Source organism: Dermacentor silvarum, chromosome 1 (assembly GCF_013339745.2).
Source record: "Dermacentor silvarum isolate Dsil-2018 chromosome 1, BIME_Dsil_1.4, whole genome shotgun sequence".
NCBI classification, from domain to species: domain Eukaryota; kingdom Metazoa; phylum Arthropoda; class Arachnida; order Ixodida; family Ixodidae; genus Dermacentor; species Dermacentor silvarum.
This window is the reverse complement of record NC_051154.1, coordinates 422,240,794-422,260,464: the sequence shown is the minus strand read 5'-3', so window position 1 is coordinate 422,260,464 and position 19,671 is coordinate 422,240,794. Positions and strand designations below refer to the sequence as shown.

The 19,671-nt window shown below is 50.2% G+C and overlaps 1 protein-coding gene across 1 annotated transcript in view; it reads left to right on the top strand.

Moving 5' to 3' along the window:
• The first annotated feature begins 726 nt into the window (after positions 1–726).
• Positions 727–19,671, top strand: part of LOC119447727 (uncharacterized protein C05D11.1-like) — a 46,045-nt gene continuing 27,100 nt past the window's right edge. Inside the window, exon 1 of the mRNA XM_049663904.1 lies at positions 727–793. Within this exon, the coding sequence (XP_049519861.1) occupies positions 727–793 (67 nt within the window). The remainder of the gene's footprint in view (positions 794–19,671) is intronic.

Below are 19,671 nucleotides of genomic sequence, written 5' to 3'. Positions count from 1 at the left end.
AAATTTGCGAGCTGGCTTGGTTTGGGCTATAAGTGGCGCCCTAATTCACGCTCTAGAGTAGAAGCGAATCGAGTACAAAAAAAAAAAAAACTCGAAGGCTATCGTTTAGCTGGCTGAGCCGGCAGCACGGCTGCGCGTGTGGGCGTGAGCGAAATCCCCCCCCCCCCTTGTCCCTCTTTCTCCGCGCCGTTGTCTGAGACGGTGGTGTTGATCTTTGATGCACTTATAGTTACACTGTGCTAACATTTGCGCCAGTAACTTCGTCTCATCTTCGTGTTATCGGTTTCAGTCATCAGACACCCGCTATACCTCGGGATCGGGATGAGCCTGGGGGTAGAGGGTGTTACAGCACACTGTGCTAACGTGGCTATGCTCAGAAAGGGAGAGCAGTAAAATAGGTTCGTAATGAAAGAAGTGAAGCACGGCTGTATGACACGCTCCAGTGTGTTCATGACCATGGCTTCTGGGCGAAGTATCGCACCGGGCACTGCTTTTGACTTGCTCCATGCTTCTCACGGTAAGCTTTACAGCCATCTCTTCCTGCTTGTTATTGGACGCATCTTGTGATATAGACGGAAAAAAAATATCTGCCCACTCGCTTCCAACGAGTAGCATTATAAGGAGGCAGAGGCATGCAGCTCTCTACCTGAATGATATTGAAAATTCTCATAAGATCGGTCGAGACGATGAGAACAGAAACCGATGCCACTAGAGGAGAGTCAAACGATGGGGAAGTGGGCCAAGTATGCGAGGAAGTATAAAAATGAATGGGAGCAAGACCCCGAGCTCAAAGGTGAGTCCCGGTGCTTTAACGTAGAGATAGTTTGCCCGTAACGTCAGAGATGCAGGTACTCTTTGTGCCAATATCGAAACATGTTTGCCACGATGACATCACTGCGCCACGTCACACGAACATCAGCCACCGTGTTAGCTTGGTAGGTGAGTTGTCGCGCTGCTGCCTCGAGGACGCGGGTTTGATTGCCGGCCACGGTGGCCAGATTTTGATGGAGGCGAAATGCAGGAACACCCGGGAACATAGATTGAGGTGCACGTTAAAGAACGACAGGTGGTCAAAATTAATCCGGAGTCCCCCACAGCGCCATGCCTCCTAATCATATCGTGCTTTTGGCACGCAATATCCCAGCAATTATTATTAGCACATGAACATGGTTTGCTTTTTGACAGCAACCGGTTTTCGCAGGATTACCACTGTTGTCAATTGGTCGTTTACCCTTGCTCTTTGTGCGCCGACGCGGCTTTTACTATTTCTAGCAAGTTACGTTGGGGACGTGCTCGTCGACGAAAACTACTGCGTGATTTCTACACTGATGTGTCGTAGTGCGCAGTAATATTTTAAAGCTTCGCTTACACCGAGTCAGACAGTGATTGGCATCTGTCGTATCTCACTTTTTTAATGCATGTTCTTGGGGTGTTGAGACCTAAGATGGCGGCCAGGTTGGTGCGAATGGAAACTATATAGAGTGTGTCCCAGCTAACCCGAGCCAAGCTAATTGAAAAAAAGAGAAAACAAGATAGGGGGGGGGGGGGGGGGGACGATGACACAAAGTGTGTTTTGCGCAAACTGGTGAATATTTCGGTTGTCATTTCGTACCTAATTCAAGAAAATGATATTACTAATTACTTGCGCAATTGCCAAATATCTCATGTCAGGTTGTGCATCACATTCGAAAGCATCGTGCCCAATTGTTTCGATTTCGCTACGCCTTTCTTTTTTCGCCCTATGCGGCGATTTACTGGTACTTGAGTTTCCGGGCCCAACCAAAAAGTGTTCTGCGTGCAAGCACTGTGGCGCTGTTATTGATGTCAAGGATCGACCATCAGGGACATATTGTTGCGACGGGTTGTGCAAAAAAGGATTGCCGTAGTCGAATGTAAAATAAATGTATGTACAAATAAAACTGCTAATAAAAATGGCTATATTTCGCTACAATTTGTTTTTGCTCTTTTTTGTGTCTGGCTACATTTGGGCTACAATTTCTCTAGCTTTGGACTCCGCCGCTTCGTCCGACCTGGAAACATTGCTTCAAGATCCTGTTAATTTTTATTTATTTATTTATTTATTTATTTATTTATTTATTTATTTATTTATTTATTTATTTATTTATTTATTTATTTATTTATTTATTTATTTATTTATTCGCTTCAATATACGTTCAGAACCCGCAGGAAGCCAGAAGACGAAAAATTATGTGGTTTTACGTGCCAAAACCACGATCTGATTATGAGGCACGCCATAGTGGGGGACTCCGGAAATTTGGACGACCTGGGGTTCTTTAACGTGCACCTAAATCTAAGTACACGGGTGTACACCCCCATCGAGAAGCCAGAAGACAACGAAGCCAAAGAAAGCATAGCAGAAATGAGAGAGATAGAGAGAGAGCCAAAGAAAGGCAGGTTAACTAGGCGGAGGTCCGGTTTGCTACCCTGCATCGGAGAAAGGGGTTACAGGGGAAAGATACGCAGCAAGAAAGGGAGAGAAAGTGCCCTACCTGCGTGCAGACGTGAAGGTGCATAGCAAATCTTTCAGCTGTCGATAGCTATCGACTTGAGGTACCGCAGCCATGCTATTGTTGTTTTCCGGGCCTCCGACGAGCCCGGCCATCGGCCAAGGATCTTCGCTTCCTTCGACTATGGTCGGTCGTGAAAACAGTCTCGAGTCCATTAGGCTTTATTGCTGTTCCGGAGACTACGCTCGACATCGCGTACCGGGGACACAGGCAGAAAAATGTGTTCAACAGTTTTTCGCAAGAGTCGCACATACAGGAGCTTCAGCCATTCTAATGAGGAACCAATTACCTTTTGTAAGTGCCACCCCGTGCCGGAGGGGGCACAACGATGTCGCATAAAAGCTGGAGACTTTTGGTGGCATTTGTAGCTTTATATAAAGAACAATACAGTGCATGCAGACGACACTTCGAGATATAGGGGGAAGACCAATTAGGAAGAAATTACATTTCGTAACTATACATCGTGAAACGACAAGATGCACAGACGAAGAAGACCACGGAAGAAGCTTAGTGTTCGTCCCGTGGCATTCTTCGTCTTTGTGCCTTGTAGTTTTCTGCTGCAGATAAAAAATTAGCGCAGCTTGCACTGGAGGCGCAATGCTAAAGAGACAGCGGAGCTGATGGGCACTTATCTAGTCCTGGCTTTTGGGCTAGGCTAAGCACTACCAAGTCATCCCCAGCGTTTCCCGGAATTCATTTTTATTCATAGATTATTGATCAGCTATTGATTGGCTATCGCAAGGTATTGGCCACGTATTTGGGCTAGGCTAATCACTACCAAGTCATCCCCAGCATTTTCCGGAAGTTATTTATTATTTATTCATTATTGATTAGCTATTGATTGGCTATTGATTGGCTATTGCAAGGTATTGACCACGTATTTGGGCTAGGCTAAGCACTACCAAGTCATCGCCAGCATTTCCTGGAATTTATGTATTGATCGATTATCGATTAGCTATTGATTGGCTATCGCAAGGTTTTGGCCACGTATTTGGGCTAGGCTAAGCACTAACAAGTCATCCCCAGAATTTCCCAGAATTTATTGATTATTGATTGATTATCGATTAGCTATTGATTGGCTATCAATGACTGACCAAGCTTAAGTAGTCCCAACCATGCTTATCTAGACTTAGCCAGGCTCAGCTTCGCTAGTTCACAGGGGTATGTGCCATTCCGCTTGGACCCTTTCTGCACTACCACAAGGATCGGTCCATATTTTTGAATTCAGCAGACACATTACGCCCGGCTTAAACAGCTCTGCTGTTAAGATACAGTTGTACCACTCACCCAACTAGAATGGAAGGGGGGGGGGGGGGGCGCAAGTTAGTGCGCATCTCTTCTTCTGCTCCAGTAGTGGCGGCTGAGCGTTGCCGCGCACGTCCTGTCTTGTAGATAATCTGCGCTGGGTTGGCAAGCAAACCAACCGGAGATAGCTGATGGCTTCGCGTATGTTGTGTTGTCGCGCGCAGCTTGTGTTGAAACGAGAGGCAGCACGAAGGGGTATTCGCTCGCCGCTGCTGCCGCTCTTCATCACGCGCAGCGTTCTGACAGCTGATGTCCACCACCATAGAGTGAGCTGTGTTCGTGTTTGCCTGTGCGCGCGTGACAACGTTTTTGTGAATTAAGTTAGTAAGCGAGTGTTTACGGCAGTTTATGCAGCTGATAAAACGACAACCTCAATTCGTACAGCTGTCTAAAAATTTGCTATAGCAATCAATGATTCGCCTGTAACGCGAAGCTGTAACTTCTTTAATTCTGGGAAAGCTTGTACGAGACCTCCCACTGCTTCTACACGTCAAAGCAGATGGCAACCTTACCCCCGTATTCAGAAATGCATCCTAACTTCAGCCCACGCTTGACTTGATTTAAATGACGCCTGTCGTGAACGCACCAAAGGAAACACAAAGAGCGTTATTAGCCACGTTTCCGCCAGGGGTCATTTGTATCAAGTCAAGCATGGGCTTCAAGTTAAGATGCATTTCTGAATACGCGAGTAATTGCGGTGAAGAGGCCCACAAGGCTTCGTTCTAACAAGAAGCACCAAGTGCTCACCCGCGCTCCCAGGCGTTCATGATGAAGCACACGTTGTCCCGGCTGTACTAGACGACCAACGGGTGCGAGAAGTGCCGTTCTCGTCCCAGGTAAAACTCGTGGTGCGGGTACCGGTGTCATCTCTGGGCCGCGTGGTACAGCAGCGTCATGCGGTCGCCGATGATGACCGCCTTGCCTGCGGCCATCTGGTCCAACACGTCGGTGGACCACGGGCGGCGGTAGGGAACCAGCGAGCCGGGCTTCAGGTTGCCGTACACTTTCCGGTCGTGGTCGTTCGGAGACAGCTGCATTCTCATTTACTCGTCTTGACGCTTGTGTCCGTGCTGTACGTGGCAGTTGGGAAAGGGTTCCCTGCAAGATTATTTGATTGCTCGATCAACTGATTCATTGATCTTTAGTGTTCCAAAGCAGCATACAGGCTATGAGCGACATAAAGGGTTTTAGAATCATTTCTACGTTTGTTATAATTGTTTTTGGTTACTTTCTATGTTTTATTCGTGTCTTTATCCAATCACATCGTCATCCACGCTTTCTCCCTCTCTTTTTGTTCCCGTTTCCTCCTACGCTAACGTTAAGTAGCAGGCTATAGCACATAGCAGTTCAGGACGTCTTCTCAGCTTTTTTCTTATAATAAATTTTTATCTCTATCTCAACCACCTGGGGTACTTTAATGCTTGCCGTAAGCATGGTACATGAACGCTTTCATATTCCGCTCTCCCGTGGCAATTCAGTAGCCGCGACCGCGAACTGAACCCGCTACCTCATGTGCAGGCTCCGCAGGAGAATGTCGTATAGCCTCAGAGCCACCGCAGCAGTTGCTGTTCGCAATACACGTGGCGGTGCTTCTGACAACTGTGCCAAACCCGCACATGGCTCCGTCTGGGAGAAAACTACTACTACTTTTGCTGTTTCTGGAAATAATAAATATTTTAAAATTTAATTAAATCAAGTCACGCAGAAACTCCTCTGGGACTTGTCTAAGTATGCGTAAGCATTGTGCCACTTTCTCATCTCCACGCAGCCCGGTGTCATCATCAATGCTATGAAACTTGATCCGACCAGTATAAACGACAGCGCTGCGGCGACGCAAACTGCTGCGGACGGCGGCGCAAGGTGAATGGACGAGGCAAGCAAGCTAGTGCAGGTAGTGGCGCCAGGTGCGCTGATGACGTTCTGATGATCATGCATAAGCCGTTATCGCTCTTTAGCGCCTTGTCCATCCGTGTCGAACCATTATTAGCCGTAATCGAAGGACTCCGGTGGCGGCACGGACCGATCAAACGCACTCTAGCACGGCCGCGCGGACTGTATCTTGAAAACGATCGGCGAAGCCGAGAGTGAGTGCCGACTACTGATAGGTCCGCGCGCTGTGTTCGGCCGCTTCGTTCGCATTAGCGACAGGCAGAAGGAAGGTAAAGTCACTCGCTGCTGCGGGCTTTTATCTTGAAAGCGATCGTCTTACGGGAAGGACAGGTGGACGGACGGACGGACGGACAGTTTTCTGCTGGATAAGCATAGAAACGATTACGCATTGTATATTCAGTTTAAATATTGTTACGAGACTGCGCGCAATGGGACAAAGATGACGTTGACCGTGAAGAAGACGACGACTGAAGAGATTGTCTTTCCGCCATCTTGGCAGTGCTACAGCTCGCAGTATATATTTTGTAAATATATTTTCAGTTATACCGTTTCTCGTGACATTTTGGTGGAGGTGCTGGGTACTACTTAAGACGGAACTCCTCAGCGGACGTGTCCTGGCAAGTTCCACCATGTCAACAGGCGGGGATATTGCGTCAACCACAACACCGGCACCCCAGCCAGTGATCTTGATCCAACCCCGCGACCCAGGATCTTGGACGCTGCATTAGAACCACGACCTGCAAAGCCTCTTTTAACCTTGCCTACGCACGAGAACCAACTTGCCGTAGAAGTGGATGGCCTACCCGCTACTGCCCTTAACGACACCGGTGCACATATTTGTATCATGAGCGCTAATCTCCGCGAATGCTTACACAAAGTGCTAACACCTCCAGAATCCCGCGCTGTGCGAGTCGCTGACGGCGGAACTCCGGCCGTGCTTGGAATGTGCATCGCACGCGTGAGCGTCACTGGCCACCACACTTCCGTGTTGTTTCATGTTCTTCGCCACTGCATGCCCTCATGACCTAATCCTTGGACTCGATTTTTTGACTGACCACTCCGCTGTAATTGACTGCTCGGCCGGTGTCGTTGAACTTGACTTCCCCGCTTCACTAGACGCTCCTGACGTAGTCCAGAACCAGCTCTCTTGTGCCGAGTTTGTTCGTTTGCCGCCCCACGCACTTACCTGTATTGTCGCTGTACCTTGCCCCAGTGTACCGGATGGTGATTATGTGGTTACTCCGTCTACCAGTGTCCTTTTGTCCGACAACATTTCCTTTCCCCACACTGTTCTGACTGTTGCGACCAACCAGACTTGCCTGGCCCTCTTGAACTTCGGACTCTGTCCTCAAGTTCTTCCCCAAGGCATAGTTTTGGCCACCCTGTCACCATCAGATGAGTGCCAGACTTCATCACTGTCACCTGATCCTACATCAGCAAGTTTGTCCGCCGACGCGCCCACTTCGCCGTCGGTACAAAGCGCTATCACAACGATGATTGGCCCTGACCTTCTGCCCTCCCAAGTAGACGACCTCCGTCATTTGCTCGTCACATACTCCGACATCTTCGACTTTGACGGCCGTTCCTTAGGTCAAACCTCTTTCGTCAAACACCGCATACATACTGGCCATGCGCCTCCGATTCACCGGCGACCTTATCGCGTGTCACCATCCGAGCGCCAAGTTTATTTATTTATTCATATTACCCCACACGCTCCAGTGCAGCATTGCATAGGGGGGGTTACAGAAAAAAGGCAATAAATAAGGCATAAAAAGATCTACATAGTAGGAAAAAACAAGTAAATTTGTACATTGGAAGGGAAATAGGAACACTGGTAATCATAAAAAAGATATATTAATACAGAGTCAAGAGAACATATGAAGTTGCAATTGTTCACGAACAACAACAACAACAACAACAACAACAACAACAACAACAACAACAACAACAACAACAACAACAACAACAACAACAACAACAACAACGACAACAACGACAACAACGACAACGACAACAACGACGACAACGACAACGACAACGACAACGACAACGACAACGACAACGACAACGACAACAACAAAGTTATTCAACAACAGGTTGACAAGATACTTTCAAAAGGCATTATTCAGCCGTCCGCGACTCCATGGGCTTCCCCTGTTGTCTTAGTTAAAAAGAAAAACAACAGTTGGCGATTTGGCGTTGATTATCGGCATCTCAATGGGATCACCAAGAAGGATGTATATCCTCTTCCACGAATTGATGACGCTCTGGATTGCCTTCACGGCGCGACCTATTTTTCATCTATCGACCTGCGCTCTGGTTACTGGCAGATCGCCGTGGACGACAGGGACCGTGAAAAGACAGCATTTGTTACAGCTGACGGCCTCTATCAGTTTAAAGTTATGCTGTTTGGCTTGTGCAATGCCCCGGCCACATTCGAGCGAATGATGGACACGCTGTCGCACAGCTTTAAATGGTCTATCTGCCTGTGCTACCTGGACGACGTGATCCTGTCCTCCCCGACATTTGCCACACACCTCCCACGTCTTTCATCCATCCTGTCGGTGTTTCGTGCGGCTGGACTACAACTTAATTCTTCGAAATGCCACTTCGGTCGCTGCCAAATTACCATCCTCGGGCATCTCGTCGATTCAACTGGCGTCCGTCCCGACCCCGCCAAGGTTCGTGCAGTCATCGAGTTCCCTGTACCAACTTGTGCCAAGAATGTTCGCAGCTTTGTGGGCTTGTGCTCGTATTTTCGCCGATTTGTTAGAAATTTTGCAGACATAGCCGGTCCACTAACAGATCTTCTCAAGAAAGACGCTCCGTTTTCGTGGGGTTTCACTCAAGCCACAGCTTTTTCACACCTTATCACGCTACTCACTACCCCGCCTATTCTCGCCCACTTTGATCCCAATGCTCCAACTGAAGTACGCACAGACGCGAGTGGCTATGGCATTGGTGCTGTTTTAGCCCAATGCCACCGTGGTTGTGATCGAGTTATTTCGTACGCCAGCCGGCTTCTTGCCCCTGCCGAGCGCAATTATTCCATTACCGAGCGCGATTGCCTCGCTCTTGTCCACCACGCTCTGTGCTGGCTTTCGAGCCTCAAGGACCCCACTGGTCGTCTAGGTCGCTGGGCTCTACGTCTCCAGGAATTCACGTACACTGTGGTGTACAAGTCTGGCCGACTACACCAGGATGCCGACTGCTTGTCTCGGCACCCCATTGATTCCCCCGAAGCTACCACGGAGGATACACCGCCTGGCCTTTTCTCGCTCTCCTCTTTCAGCCACATTGGTGACGAGCAACGGCGCGACACGTCTCTAAATGATCTCATCAACGGCCTGCAGTCTGGCTCTTCGGACCGGTCACTTCGCCTGTTTGTCATTGTAAATGACACATTATATCGCCGTAACATGCACCCCGAGGGACAAGAACTACTACTCGTCGTTCCCGCACACCTTCGGGCGACCGTACTCGAGCAACTGCATGATGTCCCAACAGCCGGCCACCTTGGTGTTTCCAGGACGTATGACCGTGTACGGTGGCGCTTTTTCTGGCCCGGTCTCTACCGTTCTGTTCAATGTTATGTCGCTGCCTGCGCGTCGTGCCAACGCCGGAAAAGGCCATCTCTTCCTCCAGCTGGGCTCCTCCAGCTGGGCTTCTCCAGCCTATTGGCATACCCGCCGAGCCATTTTTTCGTGTTGGCCTCGACCTTCTCGGCCACTTCCCTCTCTCCACCGCTGGCAATAAATGGGTTGCCGTTGCTACGGATTATGCGACCCATCACGCTATCACAAGACCTCTCCCGACCAGTTGCGCTACAGACGTCGCCGACTTCTTGATGCAAGACGTAATTTTACATCACGGCGCTCCTCGTCAGCTTCTCACCGACCGGGGTCGCTACTTCTTATCTAAAGTCATTGAAGACTTACTTCGTTCTTGTGCCACCAAACACAAACTTACGACTGCGTACCAACCCCAAACGAACGGTCTTACTGAACGTCTGAATCGCCCTATCACTGATATGCTCTCTATGTATGTTTCGTCTGATCACCATGACTGGGACACTGCGCTACCTTCTTTCACCTTTGCCTATAACTCCTCACGCCATGACACCGCCGGCTACTCTCCCTTCTATCTTCTATACGGACGAGAACCAACACTTTTGACACTGATTTCGACCCCTGCCGCACTGCCTACTGAATACGCGCGCGACGCCATTGCTACAGCAGAAAAGGCACGTCACATTGCCCATCTTCGCCTCTCTGCGTCGCAGTCACGGCAGAAGTTGTTGTACGACGCCCACCACAGTGACGCCGCGCTTCAGTGCGGGTGATCTTGTCCTTGTCTGGTCCCGGTCTCGGCGCGTTGGCCTTTCTGAAAAACTACTTTCGAGATACTCTGGCCCTTATCGCGTCCTGCGACAATTGACAGATGTCACTTACGAAATTGCCCCGCTCGATCCTACCGCGTCTTCTCCTTCCTCAGACGTTGTGCACGTGGCCCGCCTCAAGCCATACCTCGCGCCCATTAGACCCTGGGCGCCGACCCGGCGCCCAGACTATTAGGCGCCGGGTCGGCGCTTTTCCGGCTGGAGGTTAATGTTACGAGACTGCGCGCAATGGGACAAAGATGACGTTGACCATTTGGGTGAAGAAGACGACGATTGAAGAGATTGTCTTTCCGCCATCTTGGCAGTGCTACAGCTCGCTGTATATATTTTGTAAATATATTTTCAGTTATACCGTTTCCCGTGACAATATTATAGAAATATGAGATAGAGAGAACAAGGAAGTATGGTGTGAATGCGCGCACGCACGCGTACGGTGCCGCGAAGTCAAAGACGTTCGCACAGGCCAGTTGTCCTCAAGTAGTAGAGCCTCATTTGGCCTTTTTGGTACGACATATTGCCCATGAAATAGCGCAAATAAACCCAAACTCAACAAACGGGAGGGTGTAATAATGATAGACTCAATGAGCATGAAGGCAGCCTTAGAACGAAGGAAGAAAATAGACTGATAATTAATTGCCAGCATTGTGGCACTAGCACTTTTCACAGGCGTTTCAGTCAGTTGACACGAGAAATGCTCGAGGCAAGCAGATAAGTTGCTTGAGAGCGTCGTGCGTTAGCGTGACGTTCTTGGCACGGTCCGGTAAAGAGTTAGGTCTCTGCAGACAAAGACTGGCGGCAGTGACATGACATGGTAACATATCAGTTTCATTTTTTATTGCGCTATTTTTTATTTCGGCCTGTTTTATATATGTCTGAATATCCGCATTGCGAAGAGGAATAAAGAATTTATTGGAAGTTAGCACTGTGTGCGTCCTCTTGTGTCCCTATCCCACGTTGCGATGTTTAAAGGGACCATGAAACACTTCTCTAACTAATCATAGAACGATATCACTTAAAAAATTACGTTGCCTCACGAATTTTCTACCGCAACTTCTTCTTTTGAATCTCTCAAGCGCAAGCGAAGTTAGACGTATTTATCGGGACGATATCCTCCTTTCATTTCCACAAGCGCGCTGAAAGCTACACACGGGAGACGGCAAGGGGCGCAAGAGATCAGTGCCCCGTAGCGTTACTGTATATGGCTTGCGCCATATAAAGTAACTCTACGCAAAACTAAAATCCCTATATAGTAAAAGTACCACCATCTACTCTTTCCTCCGCCGTCTCCTCTCCTAAAGCGCTTGTTTTATTTTTCTTTACTTTTTAATTCTTGGGAAAGCAAGTCGACGGTGGCGCCCCTAGAATGTCCATGTTCAATCTTTTAGGCCGGGCGCGCGCCGCCGCCGCCGGCGATTGCCGCTGCACAGAGTGACTTTCAACATGGCTCTGAGGCGGGAAAAAATATAAAGAAGTGAAAGCGCGCGCTATCATCGTCCAATTGGAGATACAGGAGACAGAGAAGCGACGTTTATCAAAGGATGGCGGTACTTTTTTTATATTGACCCTTTTCGCGGAGCAGTTTGTTTTAGAGAAACGAGATGGCGCTCACGGCGGCGCGCTATACCTCTCCTCAGCGACCGCGCACGAATACGAAACCATTACCGCTTCTACCTTGCTTCTGTGCAATCAGCTGTCGGAAATGCAACTGAGCTTTCGCTAACACACTGTGCTCCAATCATGCTAGATTGAATCACGTGGATTGAAGACGTGTGCAGTAGCTGGCTGCAAAATTAGTGGCTGGTATGTTAAGGAATAGAATGAATCTGTGTGGCCAAGTTCGCGAACCGCTGCTGCAACTGTCCGAACGTGTTACCGGCACTTCGTGATGTACGGCTTACCTCGAGGATACAGAAATTTGCTCATCCGCCAGCCTTTGTGCTCCAATCATGCTAGATTGAATCATGTGGATTGAAGACGTCTGCAGTAGTTGGCTGCAAAAATAGTGGCTGGTATGTTAAGGAATAGAATGAATCTGTGTGGCCAAGTTCGCGAACCGCTGCTGCAACTGTCCGAACGTGTTACCGGCACTTCGTGATGTACGGCTTACCTCGAGGATACAGAAATTTGCGCATCCACCAGCCTTGTATCCCTAACCGTCAAAGAAAGGGCTTCATCCCCTGAACGTCGGCAAGAGTGAGTACCACTCGTTAAACAATGACAAAGGGAATAGCGCCGTTTCCTGTCATAGTAAGTTTCGCGCACGTTATCTATACACATATGTCCCAAATGGCAGGAAAACTTACGCCCACTCTATCGCCGACGTATCAAGAATAAGTGAATGGGCGCACACTTGAATATATGCGCACTGTATACGCACAATAAATGACGGACTACACCTATGGCGCACGAATGGTCGAAGCTGAACGTTTCGTGATGGTCCGCAAGATTAAGCGAGTTACTATCTGTAATATATATTTGCTACAAGGTATTACAATGTACAAAACAGCTACGTTTCAAGCCTTGTGCGCAACAAGAACAAATCTATCGGAACTGAGCACACCCGTGAGCGATTAGGCAGAAAATAATCAGATAGTGGCCGCACCGAAGAACTTCACTGAGTCTGACACTGACAAGCCACCGCTTCAAAATATTTGCCGAATAAAGAACAAAGAGCAAAACACACTAATCCTGACTGAATTCATAATTGGAAAGCTTGGATACCTTGGAATACATATTTAGCACCGCTTTTAGAACAAACACCACATACGCTGCTTGCGCCGTTTGGACAAAGCTCAATCAGCTCCGAAAGCGCTTTTGCATGTTCTCTGAAGCTGTGATCAAAGCTTCGTGTCGTCCACCTAGTCACCGTCTACGATATCTCCGAAAACAGCGGTTTTCTAAGATGCGCCGGCGTCATACACTTCCATTGTAAACAAGGAGGCAACGGAGACAGTTGAGGCAAGCAATGGACGCGTCACCACGTGATCAAACATGGCAGGGCCCATGGGATTGCCGCGAAAAGGGTCAATAGGGACTTTACGCAAAACTGCATTGCTGCGCTGGCGTCACACAGCGTGGTGTCGAGTCTACCGGCACTTCCGCGGCAGGCGCGCTTTGCGCATGTGTCCTTTCTTCGCTATCGGGCATGTATCGCCCCTCGCTTCCCCGCGATGTGCTTTTGACACTTGTGCACCATGCACTTGTGGCAGCCGCTGAAGCGCCGTGTCACTATCGACACGCTTCTGCTTCGACTGCTACGATGGATGACGGTGCTCCCGAGCATCTTTTACGCAGCACACAACGTTTTCCAAATAAATGTTATCTTCCAAGAGGCGTTGCCAGTCGAGCATTAAAATTATTTCCCATTTCTTTTCAACTAAGAGTGTGTGCTGCCATTTACAACGAGTGCACCTCCCAGTCATCATTGGAAAAACCTAGTATGAACTGGGATAACTACTATGAACGTAACAGTTCTGAGTCTCCCCTTTCTTTGTGCGGAGGCTCGTGGCAGTGGTATGCAATGATTAGAGCCATTAATTTATTTATTGCCATTCCTCTCATCGCACGATGAGAGTATCCATTCTTCCTTTCGAAGATTCTGAACTCGCCACGTACATAGGTCGCCGCACTCATTCATGAGTGCACTTACACTCACTTGCACTCATTTCAAAGGCATGAGTCCGAGTGCGAGTGAGTGTCAGTGCGAGTGAGTGCCAGTGAGTGTGAGTGGAGGTAAGTGCGAGTGTGAGTGAGTGCCTGTGAGTGCCTGTGAGTGTGAGTGTAGGTGAGTGCGAGCAGGGGCGGATACAGGTTGTTTCTGAGGGGGGGGGTCAGCTTCTGTCAATGATGATGATGATGATTATGATGATGATGGTAGTAGCCTTTCTTATTTACCGAAATTTACCGTTTTTCCTCACGATAAACCCGCGTTTTATACGGCTAAAGCAACACCTGTAGCCATCTGTGGTGGATCAGTCAGCTCAGGCGTTGAGCACGAGATCGCGGGATCAAATTCCGGCCGCGGCGGCCGCATTTCGATGGAGGCGAAATGCAAAAACGCCCGTGTTCTTGCGTTGTAGTGCAGGTTAAAGAACCCAAGTGGTCAAAATTAATCCGGAGCCTTCCACTACGGCGTGCCTCATAATCAGAACTGGTTTTGGCACGTAAAACCCCAGAAAGAGGAAGAAGACCTGTAGCGAAGCCAGGTATCGGTTTCTCCGAGATTATAGGAAAAGGTCGTTACCCAATACAGCCATGTGCTTGGCGTCTGCGCCTGATAATACAGGGTGTTCAAACTAAGCTTTGTGGTTTTCTTAAAGTTAGGCACTAGGAGGCACGCGAAGACCACCAGTGCAAATAAGTTATGTGGCTAGGGGGGCACTAAGTGAGATGATAATTATCGCTGTGAGCAGCCCAATTAACTAAAATTTAACAATTATTTTTGGTTGACTGCAGTAAGTAGGTATGTTTGTATTGAAAACTTAGAGACAGTCGAGTTTCTACACAGTATCAGTCGGAGGAATTATTCTAGCGCGTCCGTGCTCCGAGATATCAGACTCCAAATTTCAATTGTCGTACTGCGCAGAATAATCGAGAATAAAAACGCGACAATTCTCATGAATTCCCGTGAATGATCATGAAGCTCAGTGGCCACTTCTGTGGAAGGATAGCGGTGCCATCTTCTCTCTTGAGTCGTGGTGGTGTGTTGACTAGAGGAACGTTCTTGAATACGGGCGTAACGGTCCGCTCCTACGCAGCAACCACTACGCTGGTTGTTTACGATATGCGAATCACCGCGTATGAAGACTCACGACGCCACCTACAAGAATAACGATGTGGCGTAATAGGCGAGAGCGCGAGCCAGCGTCTTCATGTTTTGTTTCCCACGCGACGTCATCCTTTACACAAGGAGCGCATCTGCTCCCGTTTCTCTAACCACGCGACGCCATCCTAGGCCACGCGCTGGCGTTGGCCGCTGACGTCACGCTCCCCCACTTAGCCGCGGTTCGAGGCTTCGCCCCGCTCCGCGAGAACGCCCACTCAGATAAACGGATCCGGTGGGCTTGAGCCTCCTATGTTTAATGTACGACAATAAAACTGCGAAGTTACAATGAAAAACTTGTAGCGTACGAACGGTACTGTGCTCGTACTGGATATTGTCAACGTGCTAACTGTGATCACAATGAGTGCTACAGTTAAAAAAATTACCTATGCGTAGTTCTTAGTTTAGCTGTTAGTTGTTATTATCTATATATGAACACTTCAGCAAGAGATCTCTTTCATTAAGCAGGTTGGTCGCAGAACCGATGACAGCCAATGAGGCAACCGTTGACACCCCAAGGGGAAACTAAGTTAATCAGGTGCGAAGGCGCTCGAGCGGACCTCGGCGTGTTTGGCAAAACGGACGTCCCCTCGTTCATTCGACGCCACCGACGGGACGAGTAAAGCACGGCAGGCGCCAAGAGGTCCAAGGTGTTCATGAGAAAAAATAACTACGGCAACTTCGCGACACCACACTCCTACGGAATACAACTAAGTTTGTGAGCGAGCTAGCTTTACCTATGCATGGCTGATACCACTGGTGCTCGCGAAAAATACTTTGGAAGAATGCTGGTGGCCATATTTTTTTGCGACAGGGTCATCCCCCTGTCAGCGAAGGGGCGATGCAGAAATCTGAGGGGGGGGGGGTCAGGACATCCGAACATTCCCCCTGGATCCGCGCCTGAGTGCGAGTGAGTGTGAGTGGAGGTGAGTGCAGGTGAGTGCGAGTGAGTGCCAGTAAGTGCGAGTGGAGGTGAGTGTGAGTGAGTGCCTCTGAGTGTGAGTGGAGGTGAGTGCAAGTGAGTGCCAGTGAGAGTGAGTGCAGGTGAGAGCCAGTGAGTGTGAGTGTAGGCGAGTGCGAGTGAGTGCCAGTGAGTGTGAGTGGAGGTGAGTGCGAGTAAGTGCCAGTGAGTGCAGGTGAGCGCCAGTGCGAGTGAGTGCCAGTGAGTGTGAGTGAAGGTGAGTGAGTGCCAGTGAGTGCGAGTGCAAGTGAGTGCCATTGAGTGTGAGCGCAGGTGAGCGCGAGTGCGAGTGAGTGCCAGTGAGTGTGAGTGGAGGTGAGTGCCAGTGAGAGTGAGTGCCCGTTAGTGGAGGTGAGTGCCAGTGAGTGTGAGGGAGGTGAGTGCCAGTGAGTGTGAGTGCCAGTTAGTGGAGGTGAGTGCCAGTGAGTGTGAGTGGAGGGGAGTGCAAGTGAGTGCCAGTGAGAGTGAGTGGACGTGAGTGCGAGTTAGTGCCAGTGAGTGTGAGTGGAGGGAGTGCCAGTGAGTGTGAGTAGAGGTTGAGTGCGAGTTAGTGCCAGTGAATGTGAGTGGAGGTGATGGCCAGTGAGAGTGAGTGCCAGTTAGTGGAGGTGAGTGCCAGTGAGTTGAGTGAGGTGATGCAGTGAAGGTGAGTTGCCAGTGAGGAGGTGAGTGCCAGTGAGTGTGAGTGGAGGTGAGTGCAAGTGAGTGCCAGTGAGTGTGAGTGGAGGTGAGTGCCAAGTGAGAGTGAGTGCCAGTTAGTGGAGGTGAGGTGCGCGTTAGTGGCCAGTGAGTGTGAGTGGAGGTGAGTGCCAGTGAGAGGTGAGTGCCAGTTAGTGGAGGTGAGTGCCAGTGAGTGTGAGTGGACGTGAGTGCAAGTGAGTGCCAGTGAGTGTGAGTGGAGGTGAAGTGCCAGTGAGTGTGAGTGAGGTGAGTGCCAGTGAGAGTGAGTGCCAGGTAGTGGAGGTGAGTGCCAGTGAGTGTGAGTGGAGGTGAGTGCAAGTGAGTGCCAGTGAGTGTGAGTGGAGGTGAGTGCGAGTTAGTGCCAGTGAGTGTGAGTGGAGGTGAGTGCCAGTGAGTGTGAGTGGAGGTGGATGCCAGTGAGAGTGAGTGAGTGCCAGTTAGTGGAGGTGAGTGCCAGTGAGTGGTGAGTGGACGTGAGCGCAAGTGAGTGCCAGTGAGTGTGAGTTGACCGTGAGCGCAAGTGAGTGCCAGTGAGTGTGAGTGCAGGTGAGCGCGGGGAGTGGTGCAGGAGTGAGTGCCAGTGAGTGCGAGTGAGTGCCATTGAGTGTGAGCGCAGGTGAGCGCGAGTGCGAGTGAGTGCCAGTGAGTGTGAGTGGAGGTGAGTGCCAGTGAGAGTGAGTGCCAGTTAGTGGAGGTGAGTACCAGTGAGTGTGAGTGGAGGTGAGTGCAAGTGAGTGCCAGTGAGTGTGAGTGGAGGTGAGTGCAAGTTAGTGCCAGTGAGTGTGAGTGCAGGTGAGCGCGAGTGCGAGTGAGTGCCAGTGAGTGTGAGTGAAGGTGAGTGAGTGCCAGTGAGTGCAAGTGAGTGCCATTGAGTGTGAGCGCAGGTGAGCGCGAGTGCGAGTGAGGTGCCAGTGAGTGTGAGTGGAGGTGAGTGCCAGTGAGTGTGAGGGGAGGTGAGTGCAAGTGAGTGCCTGTGATTGTGAGTGGAGGTGAGTGCGAGTTAGTGCCAGTGAGTGTGAGTGCAGGTGAGCGCGAGTGAGTGAGAGTGAGTGTGAGTGAAGGTGAGTGAGTGCGAGTGAGTGCCATGAGTGTGAGCGCAGGTGAGCGCCAGTGCGAGTGAGTGCCAGTGAGTGTGAGTGGAGGTGAGTGCAAGTAAGTGCCAGTGAGTGTGAGTGGAGGTGAGTGCGAGTTAGTGCCAGTGAGTGTGAGTGCAGGTGAGCGCGAGTGCGAGTTAGTGCCAGTGAGTGTGAGTGCAGGTGAGCGCGAGTGCGAGTGAGTGCCAGTGAGTGCAAGTGAGTGCATTGAGTGTGAGCGCAGGTGAGCGCGAGTGCGAGTGAGTGCCAGTGAGTGTGAGTGGAGGTGAGTGCCAGTTAGTGGAGGTGAGTGCAGTGAGTGTGAGTGGAGGTGAGTGCAAGTGAGTGCCTGTGAGTGTGAGTGGAGGCGAGTGCGAGTGAGTGTCAGTTAGTGTGAGTGCAGGTGAGCGTGAGTGCCAGTGGGTGTGAGTGGAGGTGAGTGCGAGTGTGAGTGAGTGCCAGTGAGTGTGAGTGGAGGTGAGTGCCAGTGAGAGTGAGTGCCAGTTAGTGGAGGTGAGTACCAGTGAGTGTGAGTGGAGGTGAGTGCAAGTGAGTGCCAGTGAGTGTGAGTGGAGGTGAGTGCGAGTTAGTGCCAGTGAGTGTGAGTGCAGGTGAGCGCGAGTGCGAATGAGTGCCAGTGAGTGCGAGTGAAGGTGAGTGAGTGCCAGTGAGTGCGAGTGAGTGCCATTGAGTGTGAGCGCAGGTGAGCGCGAGTGAGTGCCAGTGAGTGTTAGTGGAGGTGAGTGCCAGTGAGAGTGAGTGCCAGTTAGTGGAGGTGAGTGCCAGTGAGTGTGAGTGGAGGTGAGTGTGAGTTAGTGCCAGTGAGTGTGAGTGGAGGCGAGTGCGAGTGAGTGCCAGTGAGTGAGTGAGGTGAGCGCGAGTGCGAGTGAGTGCCAGTGAGTGTGAGTGAGTGCCAGTGAGTGCGAGGGAGTGCCATTGAGTGAGCGCAGGTGAGCGCGAGTGCGAGTGAGTGCCAGTGAATGTGAGTGGAGGTGAGTGCCAGTGAGAGTGAGTGCCACTGAGTGTGAGTGGAGGTGAGTGCAAGTGAGTGCCAGTGAGTGTGAGTGGATCTGAGTGCGAGTGAGTGTCAGTTAGTGTGAGTGCAGGTGAGCGTGAGTGCGAGTGAGTGCCAGTGGGTGCGAGTGGAGGTGAGTGCGAGTGTGAGTGAGTGCCTGTGAGTGTGAGTGGAGGTGAGTGCGATGAGTGCCAGTGAGTGCGAGTGCCAGTGAGTGCCAGTGAGTGTGAGTGCAGGTGAGTGCGAGTGAGTACCAGTGTGTAGGGGAAGTGAGTGCGAGTGTGAGTGAGTGCGTGGTGAGTGAGCCTGTGAGTGTGAGTGCAGTGAGTGTGAGGTAGGTGAGTGTGAGTGTAGGTGAGTGCGGTGCGAGTGAGTGCCATTGAGTGTGAGTGCAGGTAGCGCGAGTGCAAGTGAACATGGGCGTCCGGATGGGGGGAGCAAGAGGGGCGGCTGCACCCCCCTGAAAATTTGGACGATAACTTTTCGCTCGAGCTAAAAGGTTGATTAGCACCACTCAGGTTCCTCATATCCGTAGATGCCATTCAGGATGCGAGCAAATTTGCACTCTGCACACTATGACGTAACCTTGCTGGTGATGCACGGCAGTGAAAGAATGACAGGCTGAAGATAGCGAACAATTCTGAGAGGAACGCTTGAGGTTTCTCTCTGCACTTCGAGATCTACGCAGTATTATCGCGAGAACTTCGCTTTCTCATAAATACCGGCTAAAATTTAGGAAAAAGTCTAGACCGCCACACTAAGTAGAAAAGTGCGACACCTTCCCGTGGCGTCACATTTGCTTGTAGACACTCCTTACCGAAATGACGAAATTTCGACCACCTCCGCCACCCAAACAAGCCTTAATCCGCCCCTCAAAAGCGTGCGCTTGTAGGCACTGAAAGCCGAGGCCCGTAGTGTCATTTATGCGATCTATTCAACGAATTAAGATAGGACCACTGATTATTGGTCCAGCATAAACTGCAACAGCAACTAAATT